This window comes from Belonocnema kinseyi, chromosome 8 (assembly GCF_010883055.1).
Source record: "Belonocnema kinseyi isolate 2016_QV_RU_SX_M_011 chromosome 8, B_treatae_v1, whole genome shotgun sequence".
Classification (NCBI taxonomy): Eukaryota; Metazoa; Arthropoda; class Insecta; order Hymenoptera; family Cynipidae; genus Belonocnema; species Belonocnema kinseyi.
Genome location: NC_046664.1, coordinates 95,975,805 through 95,992,632, shown reverse-complemented (window position 1 = coordinate 95,992,632; position 16,828 = coordinate 95,975,805). Strand labels below are relative to the sequence as shown.

At 31.3% G+C, this 16,828-nt stretch overlaps 2 protein-coding genes and 1 long non-coding RNA gene across 3 annotated transcripts in view; 1 reads left to right on the top strand and 2 right to left on the bottom strand.

The window, feature by feature from the left end:
- Positions 1 to 1,578: 1,578 nt before the first annotated feature.
- On the bottom strand, positions 1,579 to 11,153 carry LOC117177882 (small ubiquitin-related modifier-like). The gene is made up of 5 exons (XM_033368940.1): positions 11,025 to 11,153; positions 10,842 to 10,910; positions 10,672 to 10,749; positions 4,077 to 4,148; positions 1,579 to 3,285 (listed from the first exon to the last, which is right to left on the bottom strand). The coding sequence occupies exons 1-5, from the start codon at positions 11,037 to 11,039 to the stop codon at positions 3,220 to 3,222; spliced, it is 300 nt and encodes a 99-aa protein (XP_033224831.1). The 5' UTR covers positions 11,040 to 11,153; the 3' UTR covers positions 1,579 to 3,219.
- Positions 11,154 to 11,399: 246 nt separating this feature from the next.
- LOC117177909 lies at positions 11,400 to 15,109 on the top strand. The gene is made up of 3 exons (XR_004467772.1): positions 11,400 to 11,586; positions 14,391 to 14,613; positions 14,830 to 15,109. It is a non-coding gene; the product is annotated as an uncharacterized LOC117177909 (long non-coding RNA).
- LOC117177906 (E3 ubiquitin-protein ligase Ubr3) overlaps positions 12,505 to 16,828 on the bottom strand; it is a 69,073-nt gene continuing 64,749 nt past the window's right edge. Inside the window, exons 24-28 of the mRNA XM_033368991.1 lie at positions 16,024 to 16,322; positions 15,580 to 15,930; positions 15,354 to 15,485; positions 15,144 to 15,283; positions 12,505 to 14,624 (exon numbers count right to left, since the gene is read on the bottom strand). Of these exons, the coding sequence (XP_033224882.1) occupies positions 14,507 to 14,624; positions 15,144 to 15,283; positions 15,354 to 15,485; positions 15,580 to 15,930; positions 16,024 to 16,322 (1,040 nt within the window). The 3' untranslated portion in view covers positions 12,505 to 14,506. The remainder of the gene's footprint in view (positions 14,625 to 15,143; positions 15,284 to 15,353; positions 15,486 to 15,579; positions 15,931 to 16,023; positions 16,323 to 16,828) is intronic.

Genomic DNA, 16,828 nt, shown 5'->3' with positions numbered 1-16,828 from the left:
CCAAGGAATATTAAGAAAATGCTTTTTATTCTTTTGAAGCTTTTTACAACTCTTACAAAACTTCTGAATTTGTTGTTCGAACTCTGCAAAAACCTATATTTTGTTTAAAATTAGGCCATCCTGGACTGTTTGCACTGAAATTTCGGTATGAAGTTGGATTTTGTCTGCAAACGCAGACACTTCGTTTAATTTATTTGAAAGAATTTCAAATTTTACATTTATTTTGATTTTTTCAGATCTGCGCAATATCTCTTCAACTTATTCGAGTTTTTTCTAGGTGGTCAATATTTATTGGCACAAAAAAATTCAACAATTTTACTTACAAATGAAAAAGTTTTCAAATAGAACAAATAAAATTGTAATGTTCACTTTTGTATATTTTTTTCTAATTACTGATTTTAAATGATCAGTCAAAAATATTTCTAAATATTAAGCTATTTATCTTTTTCTTAATTAAAAAACTTTAAATTCTCAAATTTTAGACTGAAACCATATCTTAAATTTAATACATTTGATTATAATAAACAAAAACTATATAATAATTATGATTATAGAATATTGAAATTATTTTAAATTTAAAAATGGTTTATAAAGTTTCAATCGAGCTTTCACATTTGTTGTTTAACTACTTACGCTTTCCAATTGAAACGGTTTTATCTTTAACGTTACTATAAAATCGGGAAATTTTCAAATTACGAATCGTTTTATAAAACCAATACTATCATTATTCACTTGTTAATTCTTAATGTACAGTTAAATTAAAAAAAATCATTTATATTTTGAGTTGATCAAACAAAAATTTTGTCAAGTCTTTAAAACGGAATTTTTTAAATGAAATATTTTTGAATTACGCATTGTAAACTGAATGGTGAAACATATAACAATTCAACTCATTATTTATAACATTTTTTTCTAATTTGTAAAACTCCCGATCAAAAAAATAATTCACTGTGATTTCCCAGTCCAGAGGTTGACTAAAAGGCGTGAAGCGGATTTTTCAGAATAAAATTTCATTTACCTGTCCTTTATCCTTATAATTCAAGAATTTATTTGTTGACTTAAAATTACTATTTTTGTAATATATAAGAAAAATAACAGAAAATACTTCAATTTCTCTTACAAAAATAGTCACAATTAATAAATTTACCTCGATTTCAATATGGTCACTTAAAACCATGGACATAGGAAACACGGGACTAGGCATGCCATCCTAACTTTGCCGAGCGGGGTTGAATCCACGGGAGGGGGGAGAATTCAATAAGTGGGGAGACCCGCCATTTTACGATGTGCCATTTGATTATGCGCACGAGCATTTTTGCCGACAAACTGCATGAAAATATAAACATGTGGGCGCTGCCATGTTTGTCGCGTTACATCAAAAGGTGGTGGACCTCCCCCCTCATTGCATCACCCCCGCAATGGCATGCCTAGTCCCTTGTTTCCCATGTCCATGCTTAAAACCTTAATTCATTTTGTCGTTCAGTGCACTTTTAACTCCACATCTATAATTAAAAGCAACACTATTCTTATTAGTCCAGGAAAAAGAATGTAATAAGTTAAAGCTTGAATTTTATTTTGTACAATATTTTATTTCTGGAATCTAGATACATTGTCGGGGCAAATTACAATGATTATTTTCGGAATATGCTTTATAATTAATTTACCAGATAATAAACAAAAATAAAATTTGCGTGCAAATGAAATAGTTCCGATATGGAGAATTACTTTAGAAGCAAAAACCTAAAAGAAAAATAATTCGTTTCTTGAAACTTGAAGTATTTATAAATAAGCTGCATGGTTTTGAGTCTTCCACGCACAACTTAAGTTCTAAATCTCTTAAAAAAACGCTTTACTGCGAAAAATAAATAATTCCGTTTATTTTCAGAAAGAAGTTAAGAACGTAAACGTTTGAAGTTTTTCAAAACCAAGCAGCTGTCGTCAACAAGATTTCGGTATCTCTTCGAGTTTCCGTTTATCGCAAATCCTAATTTTTTCTTGCGATAATATGCCTCTTATTCTACTCATAAGATGTTGCACGCGTGCCTTTTTCAACGAACTCGAATTTTCTAGACTCGTAACCAGATTCCGGATACCTTTCAGACCCGATAAATTAAAAAGAAAGTATAAAATGGTTGCCTCCTATTTAGAAATTACGTGGTACTAAGGTTACAACATGAACGTCAATGACTTTGGCTTTAGATTTCAACATTGAATATTACTACAGAATCGAAATGATTGATATATTATTTTATTACACATACACATCGTTTTCCGTTCGCTTAGGATAAAAAAAATGTACCCTTATTACACAATTCTTTGCCTTAGCACGGTTTATTTAAAGATTCATAAAGAGTCCAAATATAAAGAAAAGTTAATTTTGTAATATCAAAGTATCTCTTCATTTCGTGAAACATTATATCTAGTTTATAAGTTCTGAAAGCTTACAGTTGGATTTGAATCCGTCGGCCATGCAATTATCCTTTAACGCTCAAAAATTTACACTTTCACCTTTGGAAAATTAATTGTATTTGTAAGTTCACGAGAAGTTTCAGAAAACATCTAAATAACAATACCTACTAAAAGCGACTTCACGCAATTTAAAATTAAAAGAAAAATAAAACTACAATAATAGAGTTTAAGTGAGTACATCTCATTATAAATAGTTATCTAGATACTTTCTAAAGTTACTCGACAAACATCTTTATCATCGTAAAAGTGACGAGAAATCAAAGTTAATATTTAAGTCTTTATTGCATCTGCATTCTGAACGTAGCAATTTCTTTAAATTGCATTAAGCTTATGAAAAAAGAAAAGGAAACTGTTTTAAACGATTGGAACTTTTATTTTCCGATTGTAATTGCTAAAGAGTTTTGCAATTGCAACTGATGACTCACTTTTGAAGTTTCTGTGGTCTAAGTCTGGTGAGATAGATATATTTATATTAAGAAGGTTGGCATACAAATATGGGCGACTGGCCCATGCAGCTATAAATGGAGCAAAAGTATTTGCATTGTAGAAAAGTATTTGCTGCTACTGGTTATCGACATGCCTTATTGTTACATGAATGTAAAAACAGCACGTCCAGATAGTTACGTGGATGTCAAATTATACAATAGAATTTTGTTAACACATATGCTTGTTGGAAATCTTGTCCGTTTGTCACTTTCACTTTAAAAAAAATACAAAACCAAATTGCATGGCGCCTCCCTTCAATTCTTTTCAGTAGTAGTGACCACCTGTTTGTTCTTGATAAACTTCGATGACGTCGTCGTTCTCCATTTCCAACTGAAAGTTAAAAAATTATTTAACTTCAATTGTTTCATGAAAGTAGTATGCAATTAAAATGTATATTTATTCAATTTATTTAGCATTTATTAGATGCACTTTTATTTCTTGCAATTCGAATTAATCACAAAATATTATATTATTTCTTTTAAACAAACACTATTGTATCCTTTATACTTTATTGCTGTAAATTCTTTATAACTATAAAACTATCAATCCTTCAAACTTCATTTTTCAGCCAATTCAATTTTCAAGTAGGCTGGACCGAATCCATTTCAAATCAGACAGGTTTTTCAAAAAAACACGAACTTCTTTCATCAAACCTCTATAAATTTTGACCTACTTTACATATTGATCGTTTTCTTTCTGCTTTTGATAAGTCTAACGAAAAATTGAAAAAACTGTCCTATTTTTCAAGGCGGGACAATTCATAGAACTTTTTTCTGAAGTGCAAACTTTTAATATTTGTTCGTATCTCGTTTGCCAGAAAAATGAGGAAAATCGATGTTATGAAAAAAAAATTCTGATCACAAAATTGATTTAGCCCATGTAAAACTCACGAGATTTTTTTCCTTATGAAAGTACATTACTAACAATGTAACTACTTTGAAGTATTTTTTTTTTTAAATTCCGATTCAGACACGCCAATTGTGTTTTTAAATTTTAATCTTTCGGCATATAATTTGATACCTTACTATATAAATTATTTTATCTCAGAGGAGAAATATGTACGGTTATACAAAATTTTCATTTTAAATTATTATGATTTTTCCATAAAATGAGCTACATACCTGCTTTGGCGTTTCATCATCGTTAATTCTTTTGCCATCGAAAAGAAACCTGAGACTCGTCATGGGAACACCCTAAAGGCCAAGAAAAAAACCATGAATTTATCGAAATAAAAATCATAAAAATTGAAGTGAGTGTCAATAGGAAATCACTGTAATTGCAATTAATTAAAATCAACCAAATTATCATAAGTTAAACTTGACGAAAAATATTTACGGCCGATACAATTTACAAACCCTTTTATGAAAACTGACGTACAGACTTCGTTCACTTTGAATTATTTTAATAAAAACAAAAAGTGGCGTAATTTCTATTTTAGATAATATGTGCATATTAGCAAAAATATGATGACAATCATTTAGCTCGTCTTTAAATAATATTATTCTTGGGTAAAAATGATTAGTTTATTGACTAAGGTACATATATTATTAAACAAAATTGATTTGGGAAAATATTATTTGTTCGAAAAAAATTACGAAGCTTCAGGATAAAGTTCATTGACCACGTCAAAAACAATATGTATAATTTATGTTTGTTATTGTAACAAGTTAAAACATGAAATTCCGTCTTGATGCATTTTTGTCAACATAAAACATACGAAATCTGTAAATTAAGTTTACTTCAGACAGTTCGCCTTCATTTACAATTATCTACTGTATGAATATATTGCCGGGTGAGCGGAAGAACGTTAATTCCAATAGAATCTATTGGAACAATGAGTGAGATACGACGTCTCTTTAAACAAAAATCAGACATTACGTTCTTCCGCTTACACGGCGATATCCACTGTAGATTTTTACTTCAGGTATAAAAACCACCCAACACCTACGAAAACCATAATGTTAATGTCAAAGAAAGCTTTATTTCTAAATTTATATTAAAACACTTTAAGTGGCAATTTTCATACATAATTTTCTTAACTTTTTGATCTTAGTCAAAACTGCATGACTTGGCTTCTACATAAATTTTAATTTAACTTTTTTCTACCGTACGCATAAAACTAAAATTTGGTTAACCCATTAAGGGCATGTGATACTTAGAAAACTGTCGATTTTACTAGTGTTAGATTCCCCCGGCTTTTTTTCTAGAATAACAAATATTTTGTCTTGAAAATTTGGGAAATGATGGCGAACTTGTTAACGCACGTCTCCACACCCTTTTTTTGTGGGTTAATTAAAAAAAGTTTTAATTTAGCAAAATGTGATTAATTTGCATAGCGCTTAGGAATTAGTATCGATTTTTTCAGTGTTAGATTCCCCCGGCTTTTTTCCTAGGATAAGAAATATTTTGTCTTCAAAATCTGGGAAATGATAGCGAACATACTAACGGAAGTCCACACACTTTTTTGCGTTTTTATTTTGATATTGCTAACAACGTGTGTATATTTCGAGGTTATGTGTTACAATTCTCTCGAGCGTTACATCCGAACTACACAATATTTTTGGCCGAAAACATTGGGACTTACAAATAAACACAGTAACTAATCTCCCGGAACTGACCTTGTTTGCAGGCAATCAAAAAAGTTTATTTCATAAATAATTTCCAAATTATCGGAAAGGCAGAGATGAAAAACAACGTAACCTGAAAATAATGCACATGCATAACATTTTTAGTTAGCACAATACATTTTTTTGTTATTATCCCTGAACAAGAGTCCGGGGACGTCCGTTATGATATTTTATAGTATTTCCGAATTCAGTTTTAAAATTTTTTAATTTTTGTGGAAAAACTCAGGGGAACTGTACCCGATTGATCACTCGACTAAGTATCACATGCCCTTAAGTCCCAAAATGAAGAAATTTCTCTCTTACTATTTGAGCTTGAATAATTTTATAAAAAAGGCAAAGAATTTATTGTAAAATACTCTTTCCTGCTATTCTTGGGTATGCTCTAAACGATGCAATGGTTTAAAAAACGGAAAATATTGATTTTCAATTAATAATTAATCAATATTTTAAAAATTCTTTTTTTTTAACGAATTTTTTTCAATCAAAAAATAGAGGAAGGAATTTTTTATCGTCGCAAATATGCACAAATTGTCTGACCTTTTCAAATCCGTTGAGTTTTTTTTTATCTACGATTCTTTTAAAACAAAATGGCGGCCAAAAAACGGAAACCAAACATTTTTTATTTCGTTTTTTCGATATTTCTTGTTATTTTTTCGTTCAAATCATATAAATATTTAATTATTTCAGTAAAAAGGTATTTGAATAGTTTATTATTTTTTAATAAAAATGTTAGTGTTAAATACGTAAAATCATGATATTATCATTATAAAAAATCATTTTATTACTATTTTACGTGATTTTCACACCAAAATCCAATGCAGTGACATATCGTTTTTTTCCAACAACTGAGTGATTCACTGATATTATTTTCATAAAATTAAGGCCATGTGATGTGTGTAACAGCTAATCAAGTTAGTCCTAAGATCAATATTTTTCACCCATATTGAAAAATAAAAGTTTAAATAACGCGGAAATTTTTTTCGGGAAATGTTAATAAATATTAAAGGATCGTTTGTGGCCTTGCAAAGAGTTGGAGAAAAAAAAAGTTTATTTATGCAAATAATGATTATCGACGGATATATTTAGGTTTTACAGCAGAAGTTTGACTTTTACATGGACATAGGAAACACGGGACTAGGCATGCCATCCTAACTTGGCCGAGCGGGGTTGAATCCACGGGAGGGGGAGAATTCCATGAGTGGGGAGAGCCGCCATCTTACGATGTGCCATTTGATTATGCACACGAGCGTTTTTGCTGACAAACTGTGCATGAAAATATAAACATGTGGGCGCTGCTATGTTTGTCGGAGGACATCAAAAGGTGGCGGACCCCCCCCCCCATTGCATCATCCCCGCAATGGCATGTCTAGTCCCTTGTTTCCCATGCCCTTTGAAGTTGTCTACTCGCTGCGCTAGTGTTGCTTTGACACAGCTGATACCACGGTGTGCCCACTCCCATAGAAAATTGGTAAACGGATTATAGTAATTGATACGTCCCCTAGGTGGCGCTCGTGCGAATTCAGAATTCGAAATGAACTTGAGCAGACGATAGAAGTTCTATCGTCTGCGCACGTCTGCTCAAGTTCACTGTAGCTGCAAGAATTATATTTTTTTTTTGCGTGATGAACTTAGATTCACAATGGATTTTCACCGATTTTCAGAAAGAGAAGTCAACATAACCTACAAATTAGGGTGAGAAGGGAAGGAGGGGAGGTCGCTGCGGTAGACAATAGTTCTTGCTACGTCCCCTAGGTGGCGCTGATCACACATACATTAGAGTGGACACACCGTGGCTGATACCAGACTGATACGTATGTCAGACAAAATATGTTTATTTGCATTTCAAGTGCAAATATTAGTTTTTACATTATTGGTGCATAATGTTCGTGAGCGATTTTTGTTGTTTTGTCCCACTTTGATAAATATAAACATCATAACTAGCCCATTGACAACATTCCAAATTGCTTGCAGGGTTGACGACAGCACGATCGGTATTTCTTCAAAATAGAAATTAAAAAAAAAAAAAACTTTTTACACTATTCTAATTATTTAGGACCAGAGACAAATTCTTGCATGCCTTCTATGTATCGTGCCAAATTTTTAACACGATATCTCATTCCGTGTGGACGTAAGTTGGGAAAGAAAACTTCCACTGGTATTTTCTTCAAAATAAATTTTTTCTCAAAATTTCCACCGGAACAAAGCAGACATGGACTTTATTACCTCCTCTTTCTTTTCCCAAACTTTCAGAGCGATACCTCATTTCGATTAGACGTAAGTTGGAAAAGGAAATCGAAGACCAGGTTTGGTCATGTGACCCTCTCGTGACATGGCCTTAAAAGTTAATGTTTACTGATATACAATTTTACATGACTCTGCTGTGTAACACTGAAGTTAAAGCATAATAATTGAAGTACTGTGGAATCGCGGTTATATCCTCTCGCGTTTGTATCTCTACATAACTCATTTATGTCCGCTTAGCATCCACAAAAGAGTATTTTACAATAAATTCTTTGCCTTTTTTTATAAAATTATTCAAGCTCAAACGTAAGAGAGAAATTTCTTCGTTTTGGAACTTTAAGGGCTAATGATAGTCGATTCCTGGTTTGTAACAATACCAGGGATCACAGAGCAAAAGGAGCTCAAAAGGGGAAACTGTATAAAAACATATTTTTCCGATTGATTCTTTTTCGTGGTGTTTATAACGTTCTCAAATCTCAAAAAAAAAGAAAGCATAAAAATTCAAAATCATCAGTTTTTTTCCGAAAAAGCAAAATGATCAAATGTTTCTTCGGTTCAAGCTAAATAAATTTCAGGTTCGACATATTCCATTTTTTTATGTGTGCATATGACATGCATTATTGGACGAACAAATTATTTTTACATTTCGTAAATTTTTATCATTGTTTATTAGTAAAAGCCGTAAACATAAATTTGTCATCATTTTTAAACCAAATGAAGATATTTTCAAGTTAAAATCGTTAAATTTTAATTGTTTTCACTTTTATCTGATTGCAACCCACAATTTTAGTTCCCCTCGGCTGAAACGACTTGATTTATTTTAGCATTTTCAATGCGTCCTACTCTTCAGTGCTCTTAAACTCGAATTTAAAATGGCTGAAGTTAGAACATTTAACAGTGCAGTTGAAGGATTTGGAACTCAATTTTTTAATTAGGTATTTAACTTTGTACATTTAAAGTAAAAAATGTTACCTTCTAATACTTATTTAAAAAGGACCACATCTTTTGTAACCCGTTTTATATTGGATAACAACTTCTGTCTCCAGTATTCGTATTTTCAACATGCATTAAAATGTTTTAGTTTTTACTCTTTTTTTAAAGTATTTTTAATGGTTCAGCACTGGAAACGCGTAAATTATTTATTCATAAATAATGTATTCAAGTGATATAATTGTTTTAGATATTATTAAATGGGCATACTAATTTCAAAGAATTTTTGCGCGCAATAAAAACACCCTATATTTAAAGTGAAAAGGGGAGGTTTTTTTTTTTAGAATTTCAAGAAAAATGGTGAACTGAGAAAAAAGGGGAAGAATGTGGACCCTGCAATATTGTTCCGATCAATAATATAAAAAATTCGGGCTTTTAAAGACATTTAAAATTCTTCAATTTTAAGTTTAAATGTTAAATCATTTTTGGCATAAAATGGTATCCTAATTTGAATAGATTTAATTTTAAGGACTTCAAAATTTCACATTTTGAAATGTAGTTTTAATTTTAATTCACAGTTGTTAACATGCAAATTTTTAACTAAAAACTTTAAAATGAAATCGTGGACATTTCAAAGATATTATAAATTATAATTTCATGTGCATGTTCAGCGACATTTTGAGGGACTGGACATATAACTCGACTGATGCGGATATGCAAGATTTCCGGTCACCAAATAAATCCATGCATTTTCCCCAGATGAATATTAAAGAATTTTCAATTATAACATTTTAAATTTTCAAAAAACGTTCAAGACTGAATGATTCTAAACATAATGTAAAACTAAATTATTAAACCGGTATCCGATTGAAACGTGAAAAATAATTTACCCGCCTTATTTCAAAATTATAGAATAAACAAACAAAATTTCTTTTTAACTACATTGTGGTTGCTTATGTACATTATTCTAAAATTTGTTTCAACAATTAAGTATTACAATGAAACTTTTTTTATTTTATCTGTACACTATTGGTTGCTACTTTTCAATAATTAATTACAACTTTCAAAAGTCGAGTATTAAATTTATTAATTTAAATACTTTGAAGGAATTGCTGAAGTGTATTGGTTCACTATAATTAATAAAACAATACAACTATTGGGGCTTCCAATTTACAGTAGCTCAATTTTGAAAAAATTCGAACCATACATTTTTGAATGCTACAACTTTTATTCTAAATAAAAATTGAAATATTGCTCACTTTCAAAAATTCTGTTTTTAATCTTCAAATATAGAAACTGTTAGATTTAAAACATTTTTAACTTGTTTAGTGGCACCATAACTCATAAACTTGAAACTATTTGAAAATAATTGATAAAAATTCAATATGAACTTTACAACTGTTATATGTTTAAAGCCTTTGATTTGAAATAGCACAATTTTTAACGTTTCAAGTAGAAAATTGTTCAATTTTTAACAAAATTGGAACTGTTCATCTTTGAAAATTTACACGAGTCAACTATTATACTATATTTTTAATCTCTAGTTAATTTAGGTTTAAAGTTAATGTCATAAAACGTCGCATTATGCAATTATTAAATGTCAAGCTCTTAATCTGTTAATACTGAAACGCCTGCTAAAGAAGTTTACCACATCTTAAAAATTCCATTTAATGATTCAAGGTCATAGAATATTTCGAAATAAATTCGACCGAGATGCATTAATTCAAGCTAGAAAACAAACTAAATTGAATATTTCACATCAAACCTTAAACAATAAAAAAGTGAAAATATCACACAAACCCCAAATTTCTAAAATAATTTATCAGGTGACTAAAATAAAAAAAAAATAATAATAAAGGATAGAAAAAGACAGAGGGTAAACATTTGGATGCAAATTTGAAATAAACGGAATACTAACCACGCGATCACTGTAAGATTTCTTCAGTTTGCCCATTTGAGTGGTCATTTTTACCCTGAAGTGAATTTCGTTACTGTCCTAAAAGAGTGGAATAAAAGAAAGTTTAATTGAGAATCAGATAAAAAGCGCGCCGAAAACGACCGGCAAAAAGGAAAATTTCAACGACTTACGTTTCCCACAACTTTAAGCTTGATGTATTCCGAATTCGCGTCTCCTGGGCCGGAATCGGGTTTTTGCTCCTAAATTGCACCAAGGTTATAGCGGTTAATTTTATGATCAATACCATATTTCAACATATCATTTTTACCGAAATTGATGCTTTTTTGGCGATTTAACAAAAAATAGTGACTTACCTGGTTATCGGACATGATTATTAATTAGAGACGATATAATTGACCACGCGCCACAACCGCAACCAAACACAAGCACACAATATGGCGCTACGCTTTTGTCGGTTTCACAGCCTTCTGTTCCGAAAAAAATCCAACCATGCGTTCCTAAATATATCCGCTTGTGTCAGTTTGTCCAAAAAACTGTATTTCGAACGATGATAAGTGGACATACTTTCAATGAACGAATCAGAGACGACATTGTAAAATTTGGCGGCAAACTCACAAATTTCAAGAACCAATCGCATTTTGGTTCTACAAGAAATACGTTTGATTGGTTAACTTTTTTTTGTTACTTTGCTTGTTGATGGATACCAAATTTAATTATATTAATTTTGCAAAATTTGCAATAGTTTATACTTTTCAAATAGACTGAGAAAAATCAATTGGGATATTTAAAATGATGTTTTCTACTAAAATTGAATTATCTCATTCGCGTAACGGATTAGACAATGGCATCGAAAAATAAAAGTAGGATAGAAGCAAATAGAAACCGATAGAAATTGTATTACAAAAAGAGTCAAAGGTATGTTTATTAACTGCTAATACCCTAAATAAGAAAATCGTTTTGGTTGCATTTAATGTCATTCTAGTGTGCAAGACTTCAAATACTGCAATAAAAATGTTCAATTAAAAAAAAAATTGAAGCTGCAAGTAGAGATCCCGAAAAGATAACCTCCAAATAAATTGCAAAACGACTTCCGCTTTTGCCCCACCCACGTGTTTGAAACAATTAGGGGTGCAGTGATTAATTTCCGGTTGCCATTTCATGTAGCGACTTTTGCGTTTTGTTCAATAAGACAAATGCAATTATACAGCATTATGATTTATTTCTTTTTAGTTTCGAAAGTGTTAAAATTTGAACATTTCAGTTTTAAATTAGTTCTGTTATGAACCCTTTATGTTTAAATGCTAGTAAATTTAAGAATTCATGATTGACATTTTATCATTTTTGTTATTTCTTTAAAAATTACATGTTAAATCTTTTAAAATTTATAATAAAAATTTAGTTCTAGCATTTTTTATTTTTGGCGGTCATTTATAGTTCCTTTTATAAAAATGCCTCGACTTGTGCAAGTTTTTTTGTTGTTCAAAATTTCTGTTTGACCTATGATTGCCCTGCAACAGTAATATTTATGTCATTCTGAATTCAAAAGAATAAAGTGAATTCCAGACTTTCGAAAAATTCCCAATATAAGCGACGGTAAACCTAAAATCGTTTCATTTGATATTCTTAAGAGTTTTACAAAAAGTTCCTTTTCCATTTTCTGATATTTCATATCTAAATTTTTTGAAAAAAAAAAATATTTTTCTGGAATATCACAAGAATTGAAAAGAATAAAAAAAAAATCTATAGGTATACCACTGAATTGGTTGATTTGGCAGAAAAAGTGAGTAAAATGTTAATATTTGTAAATGTGCTATGATTGAGAATACAGTCAACTTTTTTCATAACTTTAATGTTTAAGTATTACATATGCTATGCAAGAACATTCCTAGAAAACAGAGGATTATCTATGTACAAATACATTTACTCATGATTAATTAGGTAACAGTGGTTGCCATCACATTTATACATATTTACATTCACGTGAAGCTATCCTGTTTGTAGGAAATAAAATACGTCGCTTATTCTTGTACCTTAATCGCAACAATATTGAAATTCGAGGATCGAATAATTTCGATAAATTATGCTCCAAACCACAGCGGAAGAAAAAAGAAGCATAAGCGAGATGCCTATGGTCTAATACAGTTTTATCAATATTATTATTATTTGTCACAATTAAGAAGACTAATTAAAAAAAGAATTCTGAATAAATCTGAAAGCATCACTTTTGTGACAACAACATAATTCAAATATATCATTCCAAAGCGCGTTCGAAGTGGAAAATTTACATTTTTGTACATGAAAAAGCTTATTATTTCTAGAAAACATAACAAGGTTTAAAAACTGCAGTAACTGCGTATAAGAGAAATAACGATTTTTTTCGCTTTTTCGCATAAAGAATTTTACTGAATCTCTGACTTTGTCAACAAAGATTCGAATATTTTAATTTACAGACATAAAAACTGACATTCAATGTTATCTAGATGCAATGTAGAGCTGTAAAGGGAAGGCTAAAGTCGCTACGTTGCAAAGCACTGAAACCATCAGTCTATATAGTCTATATAAAGTACTATATCAGCGTTATAAATATGTAATTAGTTTCATTCACTGGTTATCTTCGCGGTGCAATCTGATACTGAAAACAAACCAGCTTCTCGAGTCGAGCTCTCTTTTACTTTTATAAAGGAATCCCGTGTTTTGCGCTTTTATTTTCTTTAAAGATAGGAAATATGTATTTATTATAAATTTTTGTTAACTGATTTTAATTATATTATGATTTAGTTGTATCAAAATTTTGCACTATCTTGAATTGTTGGAAGCAAACGTTTTAACTTGAGCATGAAATCGTTTTGGTCCCTTCTCTTTTACCATTGATTACCAAAAACGCATACAAACTTAAGAGTCTAATATTAGAGGTGAATTTTTTCGTTCGTCTTGGATTCCTGCTCAATATTCATTACTTGATTGGTTTAAAAATGTCCTAAAAATAAAAATAATAATAAAAAAAATGAATATTGGGTAAATGCACTTTAGTAGTCTGCCAAATTATGATAATAAAAAAAATACTAATTAGCAATTACCTTATCTATAGACATATGTAAATTGAGCACGTTACCAGGGTGGTAAGCCGTTCTAAAAAAGGACAAATTCAACTTACGACTTTTTTCATTCGAAATCTCTTTACAGCTTCAAATCTCTATCATTATAAACAATGATTTATAATTTCGGAGTACAAAAAGGAGATTCTTTAAAGAAAAAATTGATCACGCCCAAATTTCCAAGCGTAAATGGAACTTGTAAAAACATTCTAAATAAATTCCAGTAAAGACTCAATTCATTATATTTTATGCGCCCTTTGCGCAAATTATTTAAAAATCTTTTAGTAAATGATATAAAAAAAACACTCGTAATGTAAAGTGAAAAAGCAAAAGAAAAAGAGCCAGAGTGGTATTTTAGAGTGATTAAATCCATGAAAATTGCAATCCCTCCTTCTTGTATGCTGAAATTTGATCCATTCACATAATTAATCTTAGTTTCGCTTGAGTGAGACATTTAAATAAAATTGATAAATCCAACAATAGTTCAATCTACTTATGCGCCGTTATTTTATCGGCCCAGCTTTCGTCACGTATTAATACTTTCAATTCTTCAATTATAATCATCATCGTTATTACGTCTAATCATTGCAACAAAAAATGAGAATAAATATATCTATATTCTAGTGGAGCAAACTGTTAATGAACGAAGCGTTATTATTGGCGAGGCATTGGACGACGGGGGTGAATCAATCAATATTTTGGCCTGCTTCAGATGGGCGAGTGTTGGACATAATGAAAGGTCACAGCGCGTCACGATGCCACACCCAAGTCTTTTTCGTATGATCAAATCTATGTGCTAGCCACTGCTGTTCCAGTAATTGGTATCGATCTTGACTTAGATACAAAGGTTTGCCCCTCCTGAAAAAAATAAAAAGTTAATTTAAAAATAATACTCACCCCCAGAGGCGCCACTATCGCTACGAAAGAAGAAACTATAGTCGTTCAAACTATTCAAATTTATTCAAACATGTTCAAACCAGGGTTACCAACACACAAGATCTTTTAGTCGCCAGGTTTAGGAAACGCCAGAAATAGCCAAGCTTATATGATTAAATGCTTTCAGAAATCATCAGTAGAAGAATTTGTGAATCGTTTGATTGCACCGAGCAACAATGGCCGACATCAAGGGAAATATCGCACACAAGAATCTGTTTTCTTTTCAACTTTGTTACAAAATTCTGGGACGACAGGAATTTGCCAAAAACAAATTTAAATTATCAAAATTGTCGCCAGTGGCTAAACCCCCAAAAATTGCTCAGAATAGTGATAAATAGGCAAGGTTGTTAAAGCTGGTTCAAACTCGCTTAATAAGCTCACCGACAGATATATTTTACTTTTGAAAATATTAAATAATAAATGTTTTTCTCTTGCTCCTACTTTAAATCCTTATCTTCTTCCTCAAAGTCGTCGAGGTATAAAGATCCCCACAAGCAAGCTCTCTTTCCTCGAATCACAATTATATAAGTGGATGCTACTACCAAATATATTCCAGTTCCACCTCCGCACTTGTTTGCATGCTAAAAAAAGATTGCTATTAGATTTATGCCAAAGGATCTTTAAATACATGATTTAAAAAATAATATGTACCTCCACAGCTTCGCAGACGTTATTTTGCTTGCAACAGTTTTGCTTCAGACATACGATTTCTCCGCATAGCAAACAAATACTAATTTCTGTAGGCACTGAATGACACTGGCGACATTGCCGTTCGTGATAATACTGAAATATAAACATAATCATTGTAATTGATCAATCTCTTAGGATGTGTGAGAAGATGAATATTTATAGAAAGAACATTCCGGAATTAACTAACCGTAAATATCTTTTCATATTCCCTTGGAAGACTGAAGAGCTTTGGCATTTGCCAGGTAATGTGCTGATCAATAATCAAACTCTTGGCTGCGATTTCACTTTGGTAGACGAAAGCTTTGTATTGCTCGCACCAGAGATGCGGAACTGCAACCGCCGCCTCGTTGTTTTGCCAATTTAAGGCAACCGCCGCGCTAAAACAATCCCAGCCCATTCCTTCCGTAACTAATTCGAGATAATAAACGAGCCTGACGAATTCTTCGTGTGGCGATTGAATTATGGGTATGGGTTGCTCGTACAAGTGATGACGCAGCAAGGCAGCTACACGTAAAAACGGAAGGCACAAGCTTTGCACCTATAAAAGAGTAACATTGAAATTACCATCGTCTATAATTTTGAAATAATCGGTAATTAAATTAGAAATTAGGGAAATGCTATCTAATCCTACCTGTTGCTCAAGCGTCTGGATTTTGACCCTTGCAAAGTGAATAGTCGTGGACGTGGAGGAGACGGTTCTACGTACAGGTGCATCGATTATCGTCGGATCATTTCCATAAAGCTTGGATTCGTTAAAGTATCCAATAATAGTACTCATTATCGTTTCCAACAAACTTGAATCGTGTTGACAGACTCTTGCTCTGCCGAGAATGGCGCTTCTCTCGGCTTGAGATAAGCTACAGCTGATTTGGAGTACAACTTGGTAATACAAGAGATTGTAGACAACTTTCACAACAGCTGAGAAGTAAGCTATATCAAAATGATGTGAAACAATTAGTTGAACAGAAAAATAAATTTATTACATATTCTGACACTTCAAATTTTTTGTTTAAATGCAAAAAAAAACTTGACAAATTATGATCTTTTATGATTAATGTGTACGGTATCTGATTTCCGTGATCCTGACTCTTTGATTCTATAGTGATTTTAAACCAAATTTCGAAATTTAATAGCCCCTCAATTGTATACCTCTTGGGTATATAAAAATCTGTCAAAATTAAGCGACTATTTTCGACACAATAAGTCTTGGAAATATTAAAGAAGAAAAGACTCTATGTGCAAAATTAGAATGTCTCGATGTTATTCTAGTATTTTTTGTTTAATTTAGACTATTGACAGATAATGGGTTACTTTAAGGACCAAATTTTAAAAATAGGGAACTTGGTGTCCGTTAATTAATGCAAAGGACAATAGGGGATTTCGGGACCAGTTTGTGAGGCCTACTATGTAAAAGTTTTTGCACGCAAGCAATCTAT